Source organism: Pseudorca crassidens, chromosome 4 (assembly GCF_039906515.1).
Source record: "Pseudorca crassidens isolate mPseCra1 chromosome 4, mPseCra1.hap1, whole genome shotgun sequence".
Taxonomy (NCBI): Eukaryota; Metazoa; Chordata; class Mammalia; order Artiodactyla; family Delphinidae; genus Pseudorca; species Pseudorca crassidens.
In genome coordinates this window covers 64762295-64774590 of record NC_090299.1, presented here as the reverse complement: position 1 = coordinate 64774590, position 12296 = coordinate 64762295, and the positions used below count along the sequence as shown (strand labels likewise).

The window sequence follows — 12296 nt, the reverse complement described above, 5'->3', positions numbered from 1 at the left end:
AAATGAAAGGAGTAGGATCTATATTAGAAGCCCTAGAAGTATGAGAGTTAAGGACGTGTTCTGAAGAAGTCTCAGCATTAAACAAACTAGTTATTTAAATCTGAAAGCTTTTTAGTAGTTTCTAATTAACAACCACGAGACAAGTAATTATGTAAAAGTTATACACTTACTATTATGGTGCTTGGGAAGATATAGCTGTCTATTAACATAGTTTCCAAAATATCTTGAACTACAAGACAAGGAAAATGTCTGTTACTGAAAACTCCAAAGCTGAAAATGAAAATTTTGGAATCAAAATACACTTTGGACAATGCTATAAAATACTTTTACTTTCATATCTAAAACATACCTAATTCTTGATAAAGATTCAAATTACAATGACATGATGAAATATTTGTAATCTTTATGAATCCTGGACCCCTGTGACTCAGGCTCCACACGGAATCACAGTCAAAGGAGCGTTATCTGAATAGCTGAAGTAGTAATAAAGGAATTCCAACCTTTAATTTATATCCCTTGAAAAACGTTAAAGAGGATCTAATTTATAATGTCTTATCCTCTTTATGTTGGATATTGTTGGATTCAATTTGCTAATATTTTATTATACAGGGCACATGAGTCTCCTTTCGTTATAACTACTTAACTATATATATATATATATTTCATATTACAAATGCTTTAATAAACATAGATTTTTGTTCTATGTTTATGTTCATGAAGGATATTTGTCTATAATTTTTTTTCATAATATCTTTGTCAATGTTGGTATCAGGATTTAAACTCTGGAAGAGTTTGTGTTAAATTGGTGTTATTTCTTACTTAAATATTTGGTAGAACTCACTAGTGACGACACTGATAAGATGACATTTAATCTAAGTCCCAAATGACAAGGAGTTAGCCATGTAAAGATCCGGAAGAAGAGAGCATTCCAGGCAGAGGGATAATTGCAGAGGTACTAAATGAAAACACATGAACACATTTTAAAACCTCCACAGGGCACACGAGTGTTCTTCTGTTATAACTACTTAAGTATATATATCATATAACAAATGCTTTAATCAGTTAACAGGGAGCTAAGACAGCTTCAATTCATTCAACATTTATGGAACATCTCCTATATACACAATACACACTGAATTTCAGTTTTTATCTGGGGGATGGGAAAACTAAAAAGAACTGACAAACTTGGGAGCACAGACTCCAGTTTTCATAGGAAATCTTTCAGGTATCATTACCCATATTTTAGCCACCAATTGTGGCTGTATTGTACAAGGCAATATCCCCATTTCACTTACAAGGAAAATGAAGTTTACAGTTTCACACCCTTAGTACTCACAAACCAATTCCTATCTACTTCACAGTTTCTCAGCATGAGTCCCAATTTTTGTCACAGAAAATATACTTGTCATAAGAATGAAGGACTTCTGGGCTTCCCTGGTGGCGCAGTGGTTGAGAGTCCGCCTGCCAATGCAGGGGACACAGGTTCGTGCCCCCGTCCGGGAGGATCCCACATGCCGCAGAGCGGCTGGGCCCGTGAGCCATGGCCGCTGGGCCTGTGCGTCCGGAGCCTGTGCTCCGCAATGGGAGAGGCCACAACAGTGAGAGGCCCGCATACCGCAAAAAAAAAAAAAAGAATGAAGGACTTCTAAGATAGCACACCTGCATAGGCTATAGAACTTTGAGCAATGGAGTTGCTGGACTCCTAAAAATAGGAGCAGTAGAATGAAGGAAAAGAAGACAGAACATGATTTTGCCAACACTGCATTTTTTTCCTAGGGCTCCTGTCAAAACTGACAATCTCTGGGCTGTCTCTAATATTGTGCAGAATGCATTGCCTTTATATATCTATAGTTTACAGAACATTCTCACATAGCAATATCAACATTAATTATGTATGCTCTAGATAGTGCTTTCTATGTGCTAGACACTGTTCTAAATGCCTTCCATATATTAATTCATTTAACCCTCACAACCCTATGAATTAGGTACCATTATTATCCCATTTTATAAAGTAGGAAATGAGGCACTGACTGGTTAAGTAATATTTTCATAGTCACACAGCAAGAGTCAGATCAGGGACTCAAACCCAGGCAGTCTGGCACCCAAGTGCACGCTCCTCACCACATTATGCTGCCTATCCTCTACTCACTCTTACAACAAACCATACTGGCTAAATAAAACATACTGCTAATGACCGATGTGGGTTATCAGGACTTATCTGAAGATAGCAAACCTCACCTATCCTAGTTCAGCACAATAGCTCCAATTATCCCTAGTGCCCCACTAATTAAAGCCTCTTCTCTTTAGTCTGCTGAAGGGAACTCTTAATCCTCATTCCTCATGTTTCCAATGCAGAAGGCCTTCCCTAGAGAAACACCCTTGGACTCTCTCCCTACCCCTTACTTATCACTCCATGTGAAAAGAAAATTGAATTTATTTAATTAGTGAATTTGGAAGAATGAACAGGGGCATATATCACTCCCTCCCCCTTCCAGTCTTTGTCTGCCAGTGTTTCTGCAGGAGGTGGGCATGCATTCCAGACTGCTCTTTGCCACACGCCTTGCATGAGTTGGGTGGAGGGATCTGCAATTCTTCAGCTGTGTCTGGATTAGACGGGAAGTTCTAATTCAGGAATAAAGTATTTGCAAGCCTGCTTGACTGAAGATCTAAAGCCATGTCCCCGGACATCTTTTTTTTTTTTCCTCTCCGTGGGTTCCAAACTCAAGTGTACAAGGAAGAGTGCTATTTATTGGATCCCTAAAACTCACACAGTCTGTCTGATCATCCCTCCCATTCTGGAAGAAAGATGGAAGATATTTCTTCTTTTGACTCTCCCCTAGGTTCTCCTTCTCTATTTTTACTGTGTCCATAGAGTTTCCTTTAAATGATCCACTTTATATAATTCACTTCTAGAACTTTCATTTCAAGGATGCCAAGGCTGAGGGGGATCAAGAAGGTGGAGTAGGAAGATGTGGAGCTCACCTCTCCCCCAAAAGAGTTCAAAATTACTTCTACATGTGGAACAATTTTCAGGGAAAACTAACTGGCAACTGGCAGAAGAACAAAGGCAGCAAGAAACAGCTCCACGTAACCAGGCAGAGACAGAAAAAAAAAAAAAAAAAGCATCAGGTTGGGAACTGAGCCCCCAGGAGTGACCTCTGTAAGGAAGAGAAGGTCCACACAGGTGGACCCTCGCCCTGGGGAGTAAGCAGGTCGAACCACAATCTGGGCATCCCAGTCCTGGAGTCCAGCGTAGAGGAGACAGGCCCCCTTGTCTGCTGAGAAATCCACTGGGACAGACAGAGGGCTGGAGAAGCCTAGGCTCTACACATGAGGAGTGACCACATGCTGGCTTCCTGAGAACCAGGGCAAAGAGAGCCTTGCACTGGCAACTGCCACCTTGCCCCACTTCCCAATCCAAAGGGGCGAACACCCTGGCCCCATTCACTCCACACCACAGCCGGGCATGAAATCTGGGCAGAGACTCAGTGTAGCTGCATAGAGACAGACCGGGCACCTGGGCTGTGATCCGGGTGGAGCCACAGCGGCCACTGTCAGCATGCATGTGAGGTAGCGCCACAGGAGCCTGCAGTGGCTAAGTGCTGAATCTTGGGCATATAGGCCCTAGGAGAGAACTCAATCTAGCTACCGCAGAGATAGCTGGGAGGTCCTGGGGCATGGTGTGGATGGAATGGTGACAACCACTGTCAGCAAGCTCAGGAGTAGCAGTGGTTAGTCTCCTAGCAAGAATACCCCAGTGTGCCCACACCACACCGCAGCTTAGCACTAGATATGGGGCAGACAGGTCCTGGGAGTCTGCCACAGAGGCAGCCCAGACCTCAGGCAGCAGCGCAGCCACCTCAATTCCTGCAGCCACAACACCCCGACCCTCAGCCCCAGCCTACTCCACACCATAGCCTTTAACTAGATCTGAGACAAAACAGAGAAAGGGACACAACCCTGGGCTGCTTCTGAGTGGAACTATGGATGCCTACACAGGCAGCACACAGGTGCTCTGTGACCATGTGGGCGTCACTTGCTTCAGAAATCACCTCCTTTGGGGCACAGCATGTACTCAAGGCCAATGGAGTCCGACTGAACCCAACCCTCAAGCCTTCCACCCCAACAGCTGGGGAGCAGACCCTGCCCCTGACAGGGCAGTGACAGCCACGGAGCAGAGAGAAAGCCCTGCCTCACATCCAGTACAGGCTCTGGACACCAGAATACCAGCCACACTCCCATCAAGGGGATAATGTCCAGCATACCCTGAGGAAAGATGCGACTGAAGTCCATACCAAAACCAGCCACTGTGCCAAAAACACTGGACACACACAATCTATGCAGGGACACTCCCACATAAAAACACCCTTCAAGACCACCGTAGATAACTGTTCCTCCTAAATTCATAGAGACAGAGAAAGTTAAGTAAAACAAAAAGGCAGAGGAACTACTCCCAATTAAAAGAACAAGAGAAATCCCCTGAAAGAACAGATAATAAAACAGAGCTCACGGGCTTCCCTGGTGGCAGTGGTTGAGAATCTGCCTGCTAATGCAGGGGACACGGGTTCGAGCCCTGGTCTGGGAGGATCTCACATGCCACGGAGCAACTAGGCCCGTGAGCCACAACTACTGAGCCTGCGCGTCTGGAGCCTGTGCTCCGCAACAAGAGAGGCCGCAATAGTGAGAGGCCCGCGCATCGCGATGAAGAGTGGACCCCGCTTGCCACAACTAGAGAAAGCCCTCGCACAGAAACGAAGACCCAACACAGCAAAAATAAATTAATTAATAAACTCCTACCCCCAACATCTTCTAAAAAAAAAAAAAGAGCTCACTAGTTTACTAGACCCTGAGTTCAAAAAGGAGATAATAAAAATTCTAACTGATTTAAGAAAGAGTATCGATAGAAATGCACATCACTGTAATGAGGAACTAGAAGCTATAAAGATGAACCAATCAAAAATAGACAATTCAATTGCTGAGATTAAAAACCAATCTAGAAGCAATGAAGAGCAGACTAAATGCCACAGAAGAATGAATAAGTGACCTGGAAGATAGCAAAATGGAAATCACTAAATCAGAAGAGCAGACAGAAAGACAATGAAAAAAAAAATGATATCAACATACGAGATTTATGAGATAATACAAAACGTGCCAACGGATGCCCAATAGGTGTTCCAGAAGGGAAAGAGAAAGAGAATTGAAAGTGTAATTGAAGAAATTATGGCTGAAAACTTCCCAAACCTAAACAAGGAAACAGATCTCAGGTACAGGAAGCACAGAAGGTCCCAAAAAAGAAGAACCCAAAGAGACCCACACCAAGACGTATCATAATTAAAATGACAATTTTATTTTATTTTATTTTATTTGGCCACACCACACCGCTTGCAGGATCTCAGTTCCCTGACCAGGGATCAAACCCGGGCCACAGCAGTGAAAGTGCCAAGTCCTAACCACTGGACCACCAGGGAATTCCCTAAAATGACATTTAAAAATAAAGAAAGGATTCTAAAGGCAGCAAGAGAAAAACAAAGAGTCAGTTACAAGGGAACCCCCATATGGCTATCAGCAGATTTCTCTGCAGAAAACTTCGCAGTCCAGAAAGGAGTGGCATTACATATTCAAAGTCCTGAAAAGGAAAACATGCAGCCTAGGATACTCTACCCAGCAAGATTATCATTTAGAAGAAGAGAAAATTTCTTAGACAAGCAAAAACTAAAAGAACTCAGCAATATTAAACCTACCCTAAAAGAAATATTGAAGATATTCTCTAAATAGAAAAGAAGCAAGAAACTATAGGAAAGGGAAAATCACAATAGGAAAGGTAAATATATAAAAGGACAGAAGATCACTTCAGTCAGTACACAGATTAAAAAACAATCAAAAAATTGTAAAAGCAATTATAACTACAACTAACAGTAAAAAGATATGCATGAAGAAAATAGGACAGCAAAATCACAAAATGTGGGTGAGGGGAGTATAAAAATATAGATCATTTAGAATGTGTTTGAAGTTGAATGACTATCAGTTTAAAGCCAGTAGACACAGCTGTGAGTTAACATACTTGAACATACTTGAAACTACAGTATATTTTAAATTTGTGGTTACTCCATGGTAACCACAAATTTAAAATATACTGTAGTTTCACAAGAACCAAAAAGAAAGTAACTCAAGCGTACTACAAAAGAAAATTATCAAACCACAAAAGGAAAAACAAAAAGAAGAAATAAAGAACTATAAAAACAACTGAAAAACAAGGGTTAAATGGCAATAAGTACATACCTATCAATAATTACCTTAAATGTCAATGGACTAAATGCTCCAATCAAAAGACACAGCGTGGCAGATTGGATGAAGAAACAAAAACAAGAACCCTTAGTGTGCTGCCTACAAGAGACTTCCTTCAGGGTGAAAGACACACAAACTGAAAGTGAGGGGATGAAAATAGATAGTTCATGCAAATGGAAACACAAAGAAAGTGGGGGTAGCAATATTCACATCAGACAAAATAGACTTTAAAACAAAGTCCATAAAGAAAGACAAGAAGGGAATTGTATAATGATAAAGAGATCAATACAAGAAGATAATATGCTCGTTAACATATAATCCTCCAATACAGCAGCACCTAAACATATAAAAGAAACAACAACAGACATAAAGGGAGAAACTGACAATACAATAGTAGCCAACCTTAACACCCCTTTGACATCAATGGACAGATCATCCAGACAAAAAATCGGTAAGGCAACAGAGGTTCTAAATGACACAATCAGTTGAACTTAATTGATATCTACAGAATACTACATCCAAAAAAACCAGAATACAGATTCTTTTCAAGGGCACATGAAATGTTCTCTAGGACAGACCACATACTAGGTCATAAAACAAGCCTCAACAAATTTAAAAGGACAGAAATTATTTGAAACATCTTATCTGACCACGACAGTATGAAACCAGAAATCAACCACAGAAAGAAAAACAGGAAAAGAATGAACACATGGAGACTAAACAACATGCTACTAAGAAACCAATGGGTCAACAATGAAATAAAAGAAGAAATGAGGAAATGCCTCAAGACAAGTGAAAATGAAAACACAACCTTACAAAATCTGTGGGATGCTGCCAAAGCAGATCTAAGATGGACATTCACAATGAATCAGGCCTTCCTCAAGATACAAGAAAAATCTCAAATAAATAACCTAACCAACCACCTAAAAGAATTAGAAAAAGAAGAACAAACAAAACCTAAAGTCATCAGAAGGAAGGAAATAATAAAGATCAGAAAAGAAATAAATACAGATCAAGAAAACAACAGAGGGGGCTTCCCTGGTGACGCAGGGAAGGTTGAGAGTCTGCCTGCCGATGCAGGGGACATGGGTTCGTGCCCCAGTCTGGGAAGATCCCACATTCCACAGAGCGGCTAGGCCTGTGAGCCATGGCTGCTAAGCCTGCGTGTCTGGAACCTGTGCTCTGCAATGGGAGAGGCCACAACAGTGAGAGGACCGCGTACTGCAAAAGAAAATAATAATAAATTTTAAAAAAAAAGTAGAAAACAACAGAGGGACTTCCCTGGTGGCACAGTGGTTAAGAATCTGCCTGCCAGTGCAGGGGACATGGGTTTGATCCCTGGTCCAGGAAGATCCCACATGCCGCAGAGCAACTAAGCCCGTATACCACAACTACTGAAGCCTGTGTGCTCCAGAGCCTGCATGCCACAACTACTGAGCCCATACGCTGCAACTACTGAAACCCATGTGCTCTAGGGCCCGCATGCCGCAAGTACTGAGCCCGCGTGTGCAACTACTGAAGCCCGTGCTCCTAGAGCCCTTGCTCCGCAACAAGAGAAGCCACTGCAATGAGAAGCCCATGCACCACAACAAAGAGCAGCCCCTGCTCGCTGCAACTAAAGAAAGCCCATGTGCAACAACAAAGACCCAACACAGCCAAAAATAAATTTTAAAAAATAATAAAATAAAAAAATAAAATAAAGTAAAATAGAAAACAACAGAAAAGGTCAATAAAACCAAGAGCTGTTTTTTGGAGGAAGATAAATTCAACAAACCTCTAGCCAGGTTCAACATGAAGAAAAGAGAGAAAACCCAAATAAACAAAATAAGAAATGAAAGAGGAGAAGTAACAGCTGATACAGAAATACAAAAAAATCATAATACTATGAACAGTTATATGCCAACAAATTGGACAACCTAGAAGAAATGGACAGTTTCTAAAAACATAAGATTTACAAGAACTGAGTCCAGAAGAAACAGATAATTTGAACAGAACAATCACCAGACGTGAAATAGAATCTGTAATTTAAAAAAAAACTCCCTGCAAACAAAAGTCCAGGAGCAGATGGCTTCACTGGGGAATTCTACCAAACATACAATGAAGAAATTATACTGAGCCTTCTCAAAATATTCCAAAAAATTGAAGAGAACGGAACACTGTGAAATTCATTCTATGAAGCCACCATCACTCTGATACCAAAACCAGACAAAGAAACTACAAAAAAAAGGAAATTATAGGCTAATATCTTTAATGAATATAGATGTAGAAATCTTCAAAAAAATATTAGCAAATTGAATCCAACAATACATAAAAAGGATCATACATCATGACCAAGTGGGATTCATTCCAGGGTCTTAAGGATGGTTCAACATATGCAAATCAATCAGTGTGACACACCACATTAACAAAAGGAAAGACAAAACCACAGATCATCTCAAAAGACACAGGAAAGCATCTCATAAAATTTGACATTATTCCTAATAAAAACTCTCACCAAAGTGGGTATAGAGCGAACATATCTCAACATAATAAAAGCCATTTATGACAAACCCACAGCCAATATAATACTCAACAGTGAAAAGCTGAATGCCTTCCCACTAAATTCTGGAACAAGACAAGGATGCCCACCCTCACCACTTCTACTCAACATAGTACTGGAAGTCCTAGTCCCAACAATCAGATAAGAAAAAGAAATAAAAGGTATCCAAATTGGAAGGGAAGAGGTAAAATTTACACTATTTGGAGAAGACATAATACTCTATACAGAGAATCCTAAAGTCTTCACACAAAAACTATTAGAACTAATAATGAATTCAGCAAGGTAGTAGGATACAAGATTAATATACAGAAATCTGTTGGATTTCTTTACACTAACAATGATAGAGAAAATTTTAAAAGTTATATCGTTTATTGCATCATAAAAAAGAAACAAAACCCTAGGAATAAACTTAACCAAGGAGGTGAAAGACCTATACACTGAAAATTATAAAACACTGATAAAGGAAATTGAAGATGATTCAAAAAAATGAAAAGGTAGTTCATGCTCTTGGATTGGAAGAATTAATATTGCTAAAGTGAAGCACTCTATAGATTTAATGCAATCACTATCAAAATACCCATGACATTTTTCAAGAACTAGAACAAATAATCCTAAAATGGATATGGAACCACAAAAGGCCCAGAACTGCCAAAGCAATCCTAAGGCAAAAGAACAAAGCTGGCGGTATAAGCTTCCAGACTTTAGACTATACTACAAAGCTACAGTAATCAAAACAGTGTGGTATTGGCACAAAAACAGACATATAGATCAATGGAACAGTATAGAGAGCCCAGAAATAAATCCACATACCTATGGCCAACTAATCTATGACAAAGGAGGCAAGAATATACAATGGAGAAAAGACAGCCTCTTCAGCAAGTGGTGTTGGGAAAACTGGACAGCCACCTGTATCAATGAAATTACAACATTCCCTCACACCATCCATAAAAATAAGTTTGAAATGGCTTATATTACTAAATATAAGACATGACACCATAAAACTCCTACAAGAGAACATAGGCAAAATATTCTTGGACATAAATCGTAGCAATATTTTCTTAGGTCAGTCTCCCAAGGCAACAGAAAAAGAAAGCAAAAATAAATAAATGGGACCTAATCAAACTTAAAAGCTTTGAAACAGCAAAGGAAACCATCCGCAAAACAAAAAGACAACCAATGGAATGGGAGAAAATTATCTGTAAACAATGCTACCAACAAGGGCTTCATATTCAAAATATACAAACAGCTCATACAACTCAGTACCAAAAATACAAACAATCCAATCACAAAGTGGGCAGAAGACCTAAATAGACATTTCTCCAAAGAAGACATACAGATGGCCAACAGGCACATGAAAAGACACTCAACATCACTGATTATTACAGAAATGCAAAGCAAAACCACAACAAGCTATCACCTCACACCAGTCAGAATGACTATCATCAAAAAGTCTACACATAATAAATGCTGGAGAGGGTGTGGAGAAAAGGGAACCCTTGTACACTATTGGTGGGAATGTATATTGTTGTAGCCGCTATGGAAAACCATATGCAGGTTCCTTAATAAAACAAAAAATAGATCCATATAATCCAGCAATCCCACTCCTGGGTATATATCCAGAAAAGATGAAAACTCTAATTCAAAAAGATACACGCACTCCAATGTTCATAGCAGCACTATTTATAATAGCCAAGACATGGAAACAACCCAAGTGCCCATCAACAGATGATTGGCTTAAGATGCGGTGTATATATATACAATGGGATGTTATTCAGCCATAAAAAAAGAATGAAATATTGCCATTTGCAGCATCATGGATGGACCTATAGAACATTATACTTAGTGAAGTAAGTCAGACAGAGAAAGACAAATACTATCTGATATCACTTATACGTAGAATCTAAAAACAATAAAAATGAATCTATACATAAAACAGAAACAGACTCACAGACGTAGAAAACAAACATGATTACTAAAGGGAAAAGGAGCGACAAATTAGGAGTATGGGATTAACAGGTACAAACTACTATACATAAAATAGATAAGCAACAAAGATTTACTGTATAGCACAGGAAACTATATACAATATCTTGTAATAAGCTGTAATGGTATATAATCTGAAAAAAAAATAACTGAATCACTTAGCTATAACCTGAAACTAACAGAATATTGTAATTCAACTATACTTCAGTTAAAAAAAAAAGAATGCCAAGGCCCTCTTATAATTATAAATATAGGTACATGGGGTTTTTGTTATCTGTGGAAAGAGGGAAACTTGACAACCTTCATAGATGTTGTCATACATTGTTGCTGGGAGAATTAAGCACTGTCCGTAAGACTCCTTTGAGAAAGGACAATAGAAAGCTGTACCTGGTCTCTTCTGGACTTTGTCCTGTGTATATTTTTCTGGTGCTGATCTTAATCTTTATCCTTTCATTGTAGTAAACTGTAACCATGAGTATAACAGCTTTACTGAGTTCTGTGAGTCCTTCTAGTGAATCATTGAACTTGAGGGTGGTCTTGGGGATCCCTGACTACACATACTTATTCCCAAAGCCATAACCAGACCATATATATATTAAGTATTTGCTAGGTTTTTCACTGACAGGTTACATGATTTTGAAATGACCAAGTTAATGCCACAGCCAGTTCCTCGGACTGAGAGGTCATCAAATACTATTTACAACTAGAGAGGTTGGAGAAAGAATTAAACCAGGAATAAGATCAACAATTTCAGAAACATCTCTTTCCTCAATTTTTTTTCTTAATGGGTTGTTCATTAATTTTTTTTTAAAGAAATCGTTTCGCCAGTTTTTCTTCTGTTTTAATATTTAATAGTCCTTGAAACATCCAGAGATACTTTTAAAAAATAAATTAGCTGCTAGTACTCTACTTCTTTGACATAAGTCAAACTTAATAGGAATAGCTTACTCTTCATTACCTTCTTTAACAGACAATTGACCTTGCAGTTATTTAGCAGAGTGAGACTAGAGGTGGTCATTTCAACAAACATGATTCTGAGCCCTTTAAACCTTTAAAAGATTAATCAGAAAAATACACTCTCTGCTTTGAAATACCTTATACACAAAGGACATCAACAAAAGGGCAAATAATAAAACTGGAAAACATAAAACACAACCAAAAAAATACACTTAACATTTGTATAGATTTTTTTCTTCGTACTTCCTTAAAAAGATATGGTAATATGATTCAATTATCTGTTCACAAATTCACAAACAAAAGAGACCATTACCCAAGCTCTCTTAATTTGTACATTAACCTTTTCAGCTTTACTGCTCCTATAAAACCTTAGAGAAGAAATCCTCAGTTTTCTTTCCTGAACCGTGATTCCGTGAACCTATACTGTATAAGCGAGATGTGAGTCTACAAAATATTACATGTGAAAGTATTGATAGAACACTGATAATACAAAAGGCAAAAATGAAATGCATAAGAGTCTCCAATATTTTAA

The 12296-nt window shown here is 39.0% G+C and overlaps 1 protein-coding gene across 3 annotated transcripts in view; it reads right to left on the bottom strand.

The window, feature by feature from the left end:
- NSUN7 (NOP2/Sun RNA methyltransferase family member 7) overlaps positions 1-12296 on the bottom strand; it is a 63843-nt gene that overhangs the window by 48357 nt on the left and 3190 nt on the right. For all 3 annotated transcript variants that reach the window (XM_067735811.1, XM_067735812.1, XM_067735813.1), the window contains exon 3: positions 171-229. In XM_067735811.1, coding sequence (XP_067591912.1) covers positions 171-229 — 59 coding nt within the window. The remainder of the gene's footprint in view (positions 1-170; positions 230-12296) is intronic.